We start from the raw sequence: 14137 nt of genomic DNA, 5'->3' as shown, positions 1-14137 counted from the left end.
ATCATTGATGTTGTTTCTCTCTCTCCCTCGCCCTCTCTCTTCCTCTCTGAAATCAATAAAAATATATTAAAAAAATATATTGCCAAAATGGAAAGTGTTTTATAATACTACAATAAATGCTGCTTGTATTATGGGAGAAATATATATTTTCTTTTCTTTTTTCTTTCTTTTTTTGCTTAAAGTAACAAACTAGGTAAGTCATGGGACCCATATCCAGGCAGTCTGACTCCAAAGTCCACTTTCTTAACTATCACTGGTAGTCAGTACAATGGCTATTATAAAGGCACTAGAGGCCCGATGCATGAAATTCGTGCAAGGGTAGGCCTTTGCAGCCCTGGCTTGGCCCTCACAGCCCTGGCTTCGTCCAGAAGGTCATCCAGAAGGTCGCCCGGACGGTCGTTCAGCTGTTCGACCATTCGGTCAATTTGCATATTATGCTTTTATTATTACAGATTATTATAGGTATTTACAACTGCCAACATTGCTTAGTGCTCTATATTATGAGTCCTATCCATTCTCAACACACAGTTGATGTACAAAGCAACCATTCTTGGCCTTACTTGTTAAGATTAGTTATAAACACTGTTATTTTCTTTTATTTATTTATTTTTTTAATATATTTTATTGATATTTTACAGAGAGGGAGAGGGATAGAGAGCTAGAAACATCGATGAGAGAGAAACATCGATCAGCTGCCTCCTGCACACCTCCCACTGGGGATGTGCCCGCAACCAAGGTACATGCCCTTGACCGGAATCGAACCTGGGACCCTTCAGTCCGCAGGCCCACGCTCTATCCACTGATCCAAACCGGTTTCGGCAACACTGTTATTTTCTACACTACTTCTCTAGGAAATTATCATCTGATTAGAAAACTTCATCTTGTAGAATTATCAACGTTAACCCCTGCATTTCAAAATGATGAGTCACAGGAGCAAGAGACAGAGAAAGTGAAAACAGACAAGCTGGGGGTGACCCTACAGGGATATTCTCTTCACATTTGTATCCCTAGCACCACGTGGGATGGACACATGGTAGTCACTTAAAAGTCTGTGGAATCAAATGGTGTTTGTAAGAAATGTTTCTACCCTCATGTAAAATACTCATGGAGAAAGGAAAAGGAAACCAAAAGGTAGCAGGGGAACTAAAGTGAGTGTGTGTGTGTGTGTGTGTGTGTGTGTGTGTGTGTGTGTGTGAGAGAGAGAGAGAAAGAGAGAGAGAGAGAGAGAGAGAGAGAGAGAGAGAGAGAGAGCGCCTGCTCTGGGCAAGGCACTGGGCACACAGCATGCTGATTTCAAGAATCAGGGTGGGGACTCCCAGCAGAGATGGGCGGTCTAATATTTAATGGCTGGGAGTGTACCACCTTTCTGAAAGACAATTTGAAAGAGCTTTTAGAGGGGCTGCTAAGGGAGGGGAGGAGGACGGTGATGGCAACTGCAGCGGAGCAGGGATTGTCAGTAACGAGGATTTTAATTATTTGATTTTAGAAGAAAATATAACTGCAAAATTCTTGATTATGTTTATACAACAAGGGATCAAGATATATTATAGCTGAAATTTGATGTTGAATACCTAGCAATATAGCCTTCAAAACAGCTTCCTTTTGTAGCCTTCTCTGTTACAGCTCCGCTGTAAAGACATCAAAATCATATTCACCTCCTCCATGAGTGTTCCTTGTCAAAGATACCTGCCTATCTACCAGAGTCCCTCCCAAGAGGCCCCAGAACACACCCAGAGGCCAGCTTCAAACAACATCAGAGCAGGATCTAATTAGCTTCACAAGTGGAATATACAAAGGGAGACCTTGGCAGGCACCAGACCCAGCTAAGGAGAATTCTGCTTCATATGTACAGCAGTTCATACACTGTGGTTGGGTTGATCCTCACAGTCAGCCAGCCTGAGGGTTGACCCAACACACAAAAGGGCAAATAAAAACCAGGTTTCAATTACAACAAAAGGGCCCACAAAACCCACACAAGGGACATTCACAGAGCACACAGTTTAGGTGACCAAGGAGACAACGCCCATGGGTTCCACAGGACACCTACTACAAAAAGCCACCCTACAAAGACTGGGACTCATAGCAGATTTTATTAATACATAGAAAAAAAACAGGCAGCCCAATGATGAAGACAAAGAAACATGCCCCAAATGAAAGAACAGGTGAAATCTCCAGCAAAAGAGCTAAATGAAAGGGGGCAAATGATCAGATATAGAGTTCCAAAAATGGTTATAAGGATGCTCAAGAAACTTAGTGAATACTATAAGGAACTTAGAACTACAACAGCATAAAAAAGGGCCAGTCAGAAATGCAACTTCATGGATGGACCTGGAAAGTATTATGTATGCTAACTGAAATAAGCCAGTCAGAGAAAGACAAGTACCATTATGATTTCACCAGGTAGAATCTAATGAACAAAATAAACTAATAAAGTAGAAACAGACTTATAGAGTCAATACTAGACTGACAGCTGTTGGTGGGGAGGTGGATTGGGAGGCTGGGTGAAAAAGGTGAAAGGATTAAGAAAAAATAACAACTACAAAACTCGACCAGCCAGTGTGCTCAGTAGTTCAGCATCAACCTATGAACCAGGAGGTCACAGTTTGATTACCAGTCAGGGCACATGCCTGGATTGTGGGCTCCATCCCCAGTGGGGGTTGTGCAGGAGGCAGCTGATCAATGATTCTCTTTCATCATTGATGTTTCTATCTCTCTCTCCCTCTCCCTTCCTCTCTGAAATCAATAAAAATATATATTTAAAAAAAGATATAAATCACAGAAAAAAGAATATCCCCTTAAAAAATAAATAAACAAATCATAATATAAGAATGAGTTAATTCTGATACATGCTACAACATAGATGAATCTTGAAAATATTACCTTAAGGAAATAAGCCAGTTACAAAAGGTGAAATATTATATATTTGTATGCTTATTTATATGAAGTACATAGAATAGTTAAGTTCATATAGAGAAACAATAAGAAAAACAGTAGAAGAATAGTTACCAGGGAGGGGTTGAGGGGAGAGGGAATCGGAGTTAATGTTTAATGGATTGGAATTTCAATTTAGGATGATAGAAAAGTTCTGGACATGGATAGTGGTGATGGTTGCACAACAATGTGAATGTACTAATGCCACTGAACTGTACACTCAAAAAGGGTTAAAATGAGAAAGGCAGTGACTGTCTCCTGATTCTCAAGTCAAGTTGCTGTAGTGGTTTCTGAAGACACTGTTTTATTCATTAACAAATACAGGGTGAGGCAAAAGTAGGTTTACACTTGTTCGTATGGGAAATAAATATTTAATAAATAATAATACAAGATTAACTCTGTAAATCTTTCACATACTCACAACTGTAAACCTACTTTTGCCCCACCCTGTATTTGTTGAGAGCCTACTCTGTGCTAGTCACGAGGCAAGGGACTGCTGCAGAAGTAAATGGACTAGATATGCTCCTTGCAGTTCCTTGAATATACAGGGGAGTAAGACACGAGACAAATAATCACACAAATGCATAAATAATTGCAAAATGAAATAAGTGCTGGAAAAGAGGAGAACCAGTTGGTATGGAAGAATAATCAGCAAGGCCTCTCTGGGGAAGTACTATTGAAGCTGAGTTCTGAAAGAAAAGGAAAAGCAACCCAGGCTAACAGAAGGGGGAAAAAAACATTTCTGGCAGAAGGGACAGCATGTATGAAGGGTAAGAAATTCTATTGAGTATTTTATTAAAAGCACAATATGGTTTCAAGGGAGTGCCAAGATCATTCCATTTTCTGCGAGGAGAATAGATTGGAGAAGTGCAACAGAGTAGACTAGAATAGATTGGAAGCAGGCAGACAAGCTGACAGGCTACTCTAATGGTTTGAAGAAAGTTGATGGGGCTTTGGGCAGAGTGCTAGTGGTGGCGATGGAGATAAGCGAACAGGTTTGAGAATTATTTGGGAGGTTGACTCATTAAGACATAGTGATGGCAGGGTTAAGAGGATAGGGAGGTATGAAGAATGACTCCAGGTTCCTAGCTTGAGTGGATGGATATTGGTGCCATTTACTGAGACAGGGAAGTACAAGGAAGGAGAGGTTTGGAAAGAGAAGTTCAAGAGTTCGATTTTGGGTGTAATACAATTTAAATCCCTGTGAAGCATCCAAATGGCGAGATTGAATAGGATGATGGATATACAGATTTGGGATTCAGAGAAGTGGTATGAATGAAATTAAAGCAGATGTTGATGCGCATCACTACCACTGAACTGTATAGTGCTGGACAGGGCTAGAGTGACACGGTGTGGAAGGGAGCAGTGACCTGGGCTGGATATCTAGGGTATCCAGGTTCTAGACCCAATTCTGTCACTAACCACTCTTGCTGAACTTCAGTAACACAGTGGGTTGCCCTAGTTTGAGACTTCTTTAATCTTTTCTGGATAAGACTTACCTCTTCTCAAAAATGAATACACACACAAAAAAATTACACATAATTTCCAGGGTTTATTTAGTTCTTGGCACCTTTTTGTGGACCCCAAATAAGGAACTCCTATCTGACCAGACAACCAACATTTAGGAGGCCTTCCTTGTACAGACTTTAGGTATCTGTTGGTCCTCCAGGCACCCCTAGAAAACGATAGGCCTTGAACCCAGGAGAGGGGACACAGGGCCTATGTCTCCTTGTTCTCTGCCAAAAAATATCCATTACTATGAAGCTAGCCAGTATATCCAAAGGCCCCAATCTACTTTTCAAGGCTTATCTTCTTTTACCCTTCCTTTCTTCTTGGCCTATACTCCACACAAATTGGACTACACACATTCTCCCTTTTCTTGGAATATTCATTCCTCCTTATCCCCAGACATCCAAACTCTGCCGGTTCTTCAAGGCTTAAAATGCCTTCTCTATTTCCCCTATCCCTTTTCCCAAACGAGAAGCAACCTTAACCTACTCCAAACATCCACAGCACTTTGTCTGTGTCCCTCTTAAGGAACTTATTGTGTTCTATTACAGTTGTGTCTCTCCTACTAAAAGGCAGAAGCACCTGTTATCCTTTAAAAGAATGTTCTCATCTATCCCTTATCTCGTTTGAGTGAAAACTGGATCCCAACCACACTGGTCTGATTAGACCTTGGTTTCTGGCTAGACAACAGACTCACCCACCACCCACTTGTGTCCATTCTACACACTGATGTTTAATTTTTTAAATCTGATTACATCACTTCTCTGAGTAATATTATACATCAACAACTTCCAACTGCCTTCCTCAAGAGTTCTCAACTTCAGGGTTCCAACATACCTGCTAGATCTAGTGTGAAATGTCCCAAGTAGTTTCTCACTATTAATGAAGTACAAGTTAAACAATGTACAAATATGGAACTTAGAATAGTGCTCAGCACACGGTAAGTGTTATATGGGTGTTAGGCATTACCAATACTGAAATTTTAAGTCTTAACAAACAGATATAGCAGATGTTACACATCCCCCTGGCCCATTTCTTTTCTTTTTCTTTAAAAAATTGTTTTTAATCCTCACCAAAGAATTTTTTTCCCCATTGATTTTTTAGAGAGAGTAGAAGGGAGGGAGGAGGGAGACAGAGAGGGAGGGAGAGAGGGGGGGAAGGGAGAGAGAGAGAGAGATATTGGTTGCTTTCCCCACATGCCTCAACAGGGGCCTGGGATTGAACCGGCAACCGAGGCACATGCCCTTGACTGGGAATCAAACCCGAGACCCTTTGATCCACATGCCAGCGCTTTAACCACTGACCCAAACCCAAACCAGCCAGGGCCCCATGGTCCATTTGCGATTTCAGCCCAGCTGCAGGGGACAGTTGTGTGCAGGTTGACCGCAGCTCTTCCCAAGTCTGCCTAGAGTTTCCTCTTACAAGCTCACTCAGTTAATGAGCAGGGCAGCCTGGAAGTACAGGGGCATTCATAGGCATTAATGTTCTTTTTTTATTTTTTATTTATTGAGTTTTTGAGAGAGAGGGAGGGAGGGATATAGGGAAGGAGGCAGGGAGAAAGAGAGAAACACTGAATTGTTCCACTTATTTATGCATTCATTGTTTGATTCTTGTATGTGCCCTGACCAGGGATCCACTGGCAACCTTGGTGTATCTGTAGGACGCTCTAACCCTACCCAGCCAGAGCAGGCATTGATTTTCAGCTGATGAATTATCTGCCCCCCTTCCTACGTTGCTACAACTACCAACCATGATCCAGGGTTAGATAACAGAAATCTTAACTACAGTACAGTGTCCGAATCCCTGGCGCCTTTATAAACACCTTCCTGTGGAACTTCAGGCCATCTGCCTTACCCTATGATCCTCCTGCTTTGGGCCCACTAGCACATGTTGAAAGGACAACACCTGAGCATCTGCTACTTGAAAAGAGTCAATGAGCTGGGATGGAAAAGAAAACAGAGACGTCAAGGTCATAGGTCCCAAGGGGGGAGGGGGGGGTGCAAAGGGAGTGGAGGCGCCTTGAGCCTTTCTTTCGTCCTAGGCTCTAAGCGGAGTTAATCAGCCTTCAGGAGATTCAAGTACCTCCAGCCACACAAGCTGAATTAGAGGCTGACCCTGCTGCGCAGGCGCAGGGAGGAGGCTAGCATTCCCTCCCAGGCTCACCCCACAACCTCTCCTAGACTAGGGCCAGAGGGAGAGCACAGTATCCCGCACGAGGAGCCTCTCTTCTGTGACCCCTTCTTCCTCGTGAGGCTCTCAGACCGCCCTAGAATGGTTAGGGAGCCCAGCTTCTGAGGCCGTCAGGCCGCCCCTCGCTACCAGCCCAGGCTCCGTCCGAACCTCGAAAACGGGTGCCAGTCTAGGCGCCAAGATAGGAAGGGCCGCCCGACCTCTCGGGACTGACCCTCCTCGCCACCATTCTCACCTCTTTGTCCGCCGCCTTCTCCTCAATGCCTAGCAGCGCGTACAGGTCCATCTGTAAGAGCTCCTTGGCCACCGACATGGTTCCAACCCTGACTGGATTGGTACTACAACTCCCAAGAGTCTAAACGTGCGCGGGACTCTTCCCGAAGACTGTCGGTCCCGAGCCGCTAAATGGCGCTTAGCCCCCTGGGAAATGTCGTGTTCTGTGTCAAGCTTGATTGCCACTGAGGGAAGCGGGCTGTCGTAAATGAACTACAACTCCCAGCAGCCCTCGCGCCCGCCGCTGTTGCTCTCCGACTAGGATGGCCGGTCGCGATTTCCCTGCGGGAGGCCGTGGCAGGCTCGCGCGAGTGGGTGTGGGGGACAGGGGCGGAGCTGGGTGAAGGTCCACGGGGCGCCGTACCTCACAGGCGTGATCTCAACTCTGCTGACGGTGCCGCGCCACGCCACGCCAGGAACCAGGATGGAGAGTAGGTGCTACGGGTGCACTGTCAAGTTCACCCTCTTCAAGAAGGAGGTGAGTTTTCTCTCCCTGTGGGCTAGAGGGCCAGGGAGAACGCAGAGTGGAGAGAAATACACTGGACTTGCAGCCCACAGACTGCTTTTACAGCCTTTTCCAGCAGTATGGTTTTCAGTCACTGCGCCTTAGTTTCCATTTCTGTAAAATGGGGCTAGTTCTCCCTCGCTTGCCGATTGGTGTGGGTCCAGTGAAGTAAAGGAGGGGAAAGCTCTCTATAAACTGTAAAGCGCGCTCCTGTGGGTTTTGGAAAGCTAGACTTTTCTGTCTGCCAAGTGTAGGATCCGGCTGTTTTCTCCCCCTCAACCCAGCTTCTCCGCAGCCCCTGTGACCACTCTCCATCACGCCTTGTCCCGTTACTCTCTGCTCTGAAACCTTCACCATCACGCAGCCTGCCCTTCGGGTTTCTTCAGTTAGGTTACCAACCTTTCTCCTGCCCGCAGGGCTCCATGGCAGAGTCTCTCCGCTCTTCAGCACAGACCCCTCAGTTCCCTTGGTAAACTGCAGGCTTCCTGTACCTCAGCAGTGACTAGGAGATAGGAACCACATAGGATGAGTGAAGAGCACGTAGGTCCGTGCAGTACTAGGAAAGCTGGGTTTGGGAGTCAGGGTGGTCAGAGTTCAAATTTGAGCTCTGTTGTCTTGTTCATAGAGTGACTTTTGTTTGGGCAAGTCATGTAACCTCTCTGACCCCACCTAAAATAGGAACAATAATGCTGGACATCAGGATTAAGTAAAATAGTGTATCGAAACTGTGAGGATTAAATCAGCTGATGAATGTTAAATACTGAGCTTAGTGCCTGACGCACAGTAAGTGCTTAATAAATGGAGGCTATTGTTATCATCCCATCCTCAGCCAAAGCCTCCCTCCATCGTTGCTGGAGCAGAGATGGTGTGAGCTCCGCACTTTCTCTGATTCTTCTTTGTTGAAGAGTCAGTGACCAAGGGGCTTTGCCTGTTTGTCTTCTATACCCCAGTGGTTGAGAGGTGGATAACTCTGCTTCATGTTTCTTGTAGATTGGCTGTAAGAATTGTGGCCGGGCCTTCTGTTCCAGCTGCCTTAGCTTCAGTGCAGCAGTGCCCCGGGCTGGGAACACTCAACAGAGAGTCTGCAAACAGTGCCACGAGGTCCTGACCAGGTGAGAAGCTGACAAGGGCGAGGATTCAGCCAACCATGGCAGCAGGCAGCTGGCCAACCCTTGTAGCCTGTGCTCTGTGGCCTGAGGTCAACCCAGGAAGTGTTTGGGATGGGGGGGCACTGATTGGCAGATGTCAGGACTTCTGAAACCAGATTTCTTCTCTATAGAGGATCTTCTCCTGCCAATGCCTCCAAGTGGTCACCACCTCAGAACTATAAGAAGTAAGTGCTGAAGGGACAGAGACAAATGTGGATGGGGGAAAGGACAGGGAAGCCCCTGGGTAGGACTCTCTTCCCAGCCTCTAGATCAAATGAACACAGGGTCAGGAGAATATCCATCTTGAAGGCTCCTACCTGCCCTCTTGGGATCATAAAGCAGCTCATTAGCCCTCTCCCCAGAAACAGTTCTTGATACACATCCTTTCTGTTGGACCCTCTGGCTGGGCAGTTGGGTTGAGCTGCAGGCCAACATGCATGAGGACCACAGAAGATTGTCCACTGGAGGCCTCCCTAGATGCCTAGAAATGATTTGAATGGGGAAGAGTGAGTGGGTGCCTTCACCCCTCCCTTTGCCTTCTTTAAGAGCCTTTATGTCATATCCTGCCAGGCGTGTGGCAGCCTTGGAAGCCAAGCAGAAGTCCAGCACCCCCCAGAGCCATGGACTGACCCAACAAGACCAAGTCATTGCTGAGCGCTTAGCACGGCTCCGCCAGGAGAGCAAGCCCAGTGAGTAGGGGCAGGCAGGGTGGCCTAAAGCAGCGGTCGCCAACTGGTGGTCTGCAGACCACTGGTGGTCCACGAGGTCCAAAAGGTTGGCGACCACTGGCCTAAAGGACACTCTCGGGTGCTCCTGGGACTGGGATTCCTCTGGACCTTACAAATTTCCCCCATGCCAATTGCAGAGTCAGTGCCCTCACAAGCAGAGATTGAAGCCAGGCTAGCCGCACTGAGGGGTGAAACCCAGAGTTCCATCCCTTCCACCCAGGAGATGGAGGCACGGCTTGCCGCACTGCAGGGCAGAGTTCCACCTTCTCAGACTCCCCAGCCGGTGAGTGCTGTGGCTTGAGAGGGAAGGGGGTCCTAGTACATGTGTGCTTATGTACTCTGTAGGAGTTGGCAAGCCTCTGACTCCCACCCCCTCATCCTCGGGTCTGCTGCCAGGCCAAGGAACCAGGGACAAGCAGGATTGGATGGGGCAGGAAAGAGTGGCCCCAGTCTGGTTGGGACGGTCAGACCTATTCAATTATGTGGGCCCTGGATTAGCCCCTATTTCCCTGAACTTTGGGAACTCCTCAGCATTCACTGACATAGACTTCTCTGGACCTTATGGTGTGGCTTCCCCCTGTCCTGATCCCCACTGAGGTTCCCTCCTCTGAGCAGGTACATCAGCCACCAGATACCAGGACCCAGGCCCAGCAGGCGCAGGATCTGCTGACACAGCTCACAGCAGAGGTGGCTATTGATGAGAGCTGGGAAGGAGGAAGCCCAGGTAACTTCTCCACCTGGGCCCAGGGACCTGCCCTCCTTTTTCCCCAGGTGGGAGAGGCTCCGCTGCCCACTGGGAGGTGAATATATGTAAATCAGAGAATAATCAACATTATAAGAGCTACCATTTATTGAGTGTCTACTTCTCTGGGAGCCAGTGTAAGCCTAGTGGATACTGTGTGGACTTTAGAATCCATCAGTGATTCTCCTACCACTTACCAGCTGTGTGATCCTGGGAAAGTCTCACTTTCTTCATCTGTAAAATGGAGGTGTGTGTGTTAAAACCTACCTTGTGGGGAAGTTTCAAGGAATAAATGAGATTATCCAATTAGCTCTTAGGACCCTGCCTGGCTGTAGTAAGTGCTCAGTGAATGTTCTTTGCAATGATGATGATGAGGAGGAAGAGGCTACTTAAATTTAATTAAAATTAAATTTAAAATTCTGTCCCCTCAGTGGTACTAGCCACGTTTCAAGTGCCCAGTTCCACATGTGGCTCATGGCTACCATCTTGGACTGCACAAATATAACCATGATATGGAATGTTTCCATCATTATAAAAATTATATTGGACTGTGCTCTTCAAAGGCTTCAGAGCAGTGGTTCTCAACTAAGGATGATCTCTCCTCCTTGGCCCATTTGACAGTGTCTGGAGGCTTTCTGGTTGCCACAACTCGGAATTTACCACAGGCACCTAGTGAGCAAAAGCTAAGGATGCCGCTAAAACATCATATAATGCACAGGACAGCCCCACAACAAAGAATTATCCTGCCCAAAATGTCAATAGAACCACCATTGAGAAACCCTTCTTTAGAGACACAATCTCATTGAACATCCTCAGTAATCCTATGAGATGCATACTCTTATTATCCATATTTTATAAATGAGGAAACTGAGGCCTGGTGAGCTTAAGGAACTAGATCAAGATCACATAGCCATTAAGTAATAAAGCTAGGACTTGAACCCAAAGCTGTCTGCTTTCAAACCTCTTGGTCTGATATTGAGCTTAAGGGAACATGTCAAAGCCACACCCACTCTGTCAAAATTCTTCCAGTCTAGTAACACATAAGACCTCAGGTTCTGTCATGTCCTCTATGTGCTGGTCCCTGGAAATGCTGATTCAGCCTGTAAGGCAGAGAACTTTGGCCTCCCCATAACCTGATTATTTGGGGCACTGATTCTCATACCATTTTTTCCCCCAATATAAAACACTGGTAATCGTAGAGGTTTTTTCCAACTATATCCATCCCAACCCACCTGATATTTTAACATGCTGTTCTTAGGATGGGCATCTCGTTTGTAATATAAACCATGGAAGCAAGTGCTGAACAAAAAGCTGATGCTCTGTAGGTTTTTATAAAATGTTGAGAAATGGGCTCAGTGGCTTCTGATGAGAGATCTTGGAATAGCTCTGCCTCCCTGACTGCATTGCTCCTTCCAGCTGCCTCTATTCAGAATGACCTCAACCAGGGTTGGCCAGGCGGCCTAAGTGCAAATTCCAGGGGGCAGGCCACCTGGTCCCTGGATGGGGAGAAGAGCAGGCTGCTGGCTGAAGCTGCGGTCGAGCTGCGGGAGGAGAACACGAGGCAAGAACGGATCCTGGACCTTGCCAAGCGCCTGGCTGTGCTTCGGGGACAGGACCCTGACAGAGGTAGAACCTGGGGAGCAGCCCCCACTCTCAGGGCAAGTTCTGTGAAAGGGCTGCCTGGCTCAGGCAGGTGCTGGGGGTCTCTGCCCGGGGTTTATCAAGCTCTGCCCAGAGCCACAAGGAAAGTACTGGAGCAAAGCAGTGGCTGAGGAATCAGTGGCAGCCATCAGGGGGCAGGGGACCCTCAGTCCCTTCAGGTGCAGAGCCTTCTGTTCCTGACCCCAAGCCCTGCCGGGTGGAGCAAGGAGTGGGAGGCCTGATCAGAATGGCTGCAGAGACTGCTCAGCTCTGGACCAAGTGCCACTGGAAACCAAACCAGCTCCTGGGAGCAAGAGTATAGCCGGTGAACTCTCTCAACTCACTCCTCCCCTGCTCCTACCTCTCTCCCCCTTCAAGTGACCCTCCAAGACTATCGCCTCCCAGACAGTGATGGCGAGGAGGATGAGGAGACGGCCATCCAAAGAGTCCTGCAACAGGTGGGCCTGCCTTACCCATTGACCACCCTTTGTCCTGCCCCTACCTCACTATCCCACCATGCACCTGGCCCCATTCATCCTGCCAGTCGCTCTGCAGCTGCTGTTCCTGCTGAGGTCCCTCTGTCCCTATGACCCAGACCTGCCCCCTGGCCCCTTGAGATGGGGTGACAGCAGCCATAGGCAACAAATAAAGGAAGATTGGTTGAGAAGCTAAGGCCACAGCACCTTCAGGGGCAGAGGGGAGGACCTGGGCCACGAGCAGGGAGCTATACTCTTTGCCCTGTCCACAGCTCACTGAAGAAGCTGCCCTGGATGAGGCAAGTGGCTTTAACATCCCCGCAGAGCCAACACTCCAACCCCCGGCCAAATCCTGCAGGGCAGAGCCTAAGGTGAGAAAAGCCCCAGACACAGACTGAGGGGCCTCCACAGCCTCCCCCCTGAATGGCTGATGCTCTGGCAACAGCCACCCCACCCATACTCCCTTAGGGACCTTACTTCCCCCATTCCTACTGCTCCCCGAAGGCACAGGCTGTGGCCTCCAGGCCTGAGGCTGAGGAAGAGCGGCTCCCCTGGTGCTGCATCTGCAATGAGGATGCCACCTTGCGCTGTGCTGGCTGCGACGGAGACCTCTACTGTGTCCGCTGCTTCCGGTGGGTGCAGGGAGAATGTTCTGTGGGACTGGGAGTGCCCAAGGGCTACCTGTGATCCCTGACCTGTTTCTCTTTTTCCACAGGGAAGGCCATGAGGCCTTTGACCTTAAAGAGCATCAGACATCTGCTTACCACCCCCCACATGCAGGCCAAGAACACTGAGGAAACCCTGGTCCTCCCAGGAAGGTCGTCCTACAGGCAGTCACACAGGCTGGGGCACCCACCTCTGGGCCCAGGCTCGGGGCATCTGATGGGAGAGAATTTCAAGCTAGACTGCTCATGGGTGCACCCCTTCCTGAGCCTTGATGTCCATGAAGGGGGAAAGATTCTGCATTGGAAATGATGACTGGAGGAGCCAGAGGAAAGGCAGAAGTCAGGAGCCCTCCACCAGCAAAACCTGGACTGGAAAGACCAGACTGAATCTAAGAATGAGCCTGAAACCTGCTCAGGGGCCCCAGCACTTAATGTATCAAATAAAGTATGTTGAGTCCTTGGGCCCAGCATCGTTGATCTCTAGAACCTGTGGGCCCTGAGCCTGGGTCCTTGGAGAGGTGGCAAAAGCAAAGTAGGCTATAAGTCCAGTCCTACGGAGAGAGGGAAAGGATTGAGCCTCATGTAAGGTTCTCCTGTCAGGAACAGTACCGCCTGTCTGGGAGGCCCCATAGACCATGGGCATCAATGTTTGTTCAACTAAACAGAAGTGTGGGTCCTGCTCTGGGCAGCCCAACTTAGCCCCAGCCCCCACTGTCGTGGATTCTCGGCCTCTAGTACTCAGATGCTGCATGCACAAACAATGGAAGCACACCTGCTTCCTGCCTTATTCCCAAAGGGTACTAACTTCCAGGGCTCCTGTCCCAACCTGCCTGCCATTCTGACTCAGTGTCTGTTGCTAGCAACTCCCTCCTGACTTGACCCCTGGCCTCTTAGCCTGAACCCTATCCCTCTCTGCTTAGCCCCTGCTTTTCCTCTTCCCCTGGCTGGAGCCATCTCTGAAAAGAGTCCTCGGCCTGGGGCCTCCTGCCTCACCTAGCGGGGGAGGAGGTTTCAGCCTTCCCTGATGTCCCAGACCCAGATTGCTTTTTCCTGTTGCCTCCTCTGGGATTCAAAACTAGTCTTTGCCACTTGGGCTCCTGTTGATGATGACAGGATGCTTTGTGTCTTAGCCTCAGGGCCTTGCTAGAATTGTGATCTCTGAGGCAGAACTCTGACCTCCATTTTTAAATTCTCAAAGATCGGATGGATGGATGGATGGATGGATGGATGGATGGATGGATGGTAAGGTGTGAGGATAGAGTGTACCAGGATGCTCGCCTCCTGGTAAAGCACTTCACCCTCTCCCTCTCCCACCCCTCAGCACAGATA

The 14137-nt window shown here is 48.3% G+C and overlaps 2 protein-coding genes across 3 annotated transcripts in view; one reads left to right on the top strand and one right to left on the bottom strand.

Annotated features, from left to right (window-relative positions):
* Positions 1 to 7051, bottom strand: part of DNAJC17 (DnaJ heat shock protein family (Hsp40) member C17) — a 42070-nt gene extending 35019 nt beyond the window's left edge. For both annotated transcript variants that reach the window (XM_080675770.1, XM_080675771.1), the window contains exon 1: positions 6866 to 7051. In XM_080675770.1, the coding sequence (XP_080531896.1) occupies positions 6866 to 6943 (78 nt within the window). In that variant the 5' untranslated portion in view covers positions 6944 to 7051. The remainder of the gene's footprint in view (positions 1 to 6865) is intronic.
* Positions 7052 to 7139: 88 nt separating this feature from the next.
* On the top strand, positions 7140 to 13270 carry ZFYVE19 (zinc finger FYVE-type containing 19). The gene is made up of 11 exons (XM_080675725.1): positions 7140 to 7381; positions 8399 to 8520; positions 8688 to 8741; positions 9127 to 9245; positions 9422 to 9567; positions 9900 to 10008; positions 11443 to 11652; positions 12046 to 12125; positions 12416 to 12514; positions 12648 to 12775; positions 12859 to 13270. The coding sequence occupies exons 1-11, from the start codon at positions 7328 to 7330 to the stop codon at positions 12935 to 12937; spliced, it is 1200 nt and encodes a 399-aa protein (XP_080531851.1). The 5' UTR covers positions 7140 to 7327; the 3' UTR covers positions 12938 to 13270.
* The last annotated feature ends 867 nt before the right edge of the window (positions 13271 to 14137 follow it).

This window comes from Plecotus auritus (genome assembly GCF_963455305.1).
Source record: "Plecotus auritus genome assembly, chromosome: 1".
In the NCBI taxonomy this organism is placed as follows: domain Eukaryota; kingdom Metazoa; phylum Chordata; class Mammalia; order Chiroptera; family Vespertilionidae; genus Plecotus; species Plecotus auritus.
The sequence above is the reverse complement of the archived record's forward strand: the minus strand, read 5'-3'. Positions and strand labels throughout refer to the sequence as shown.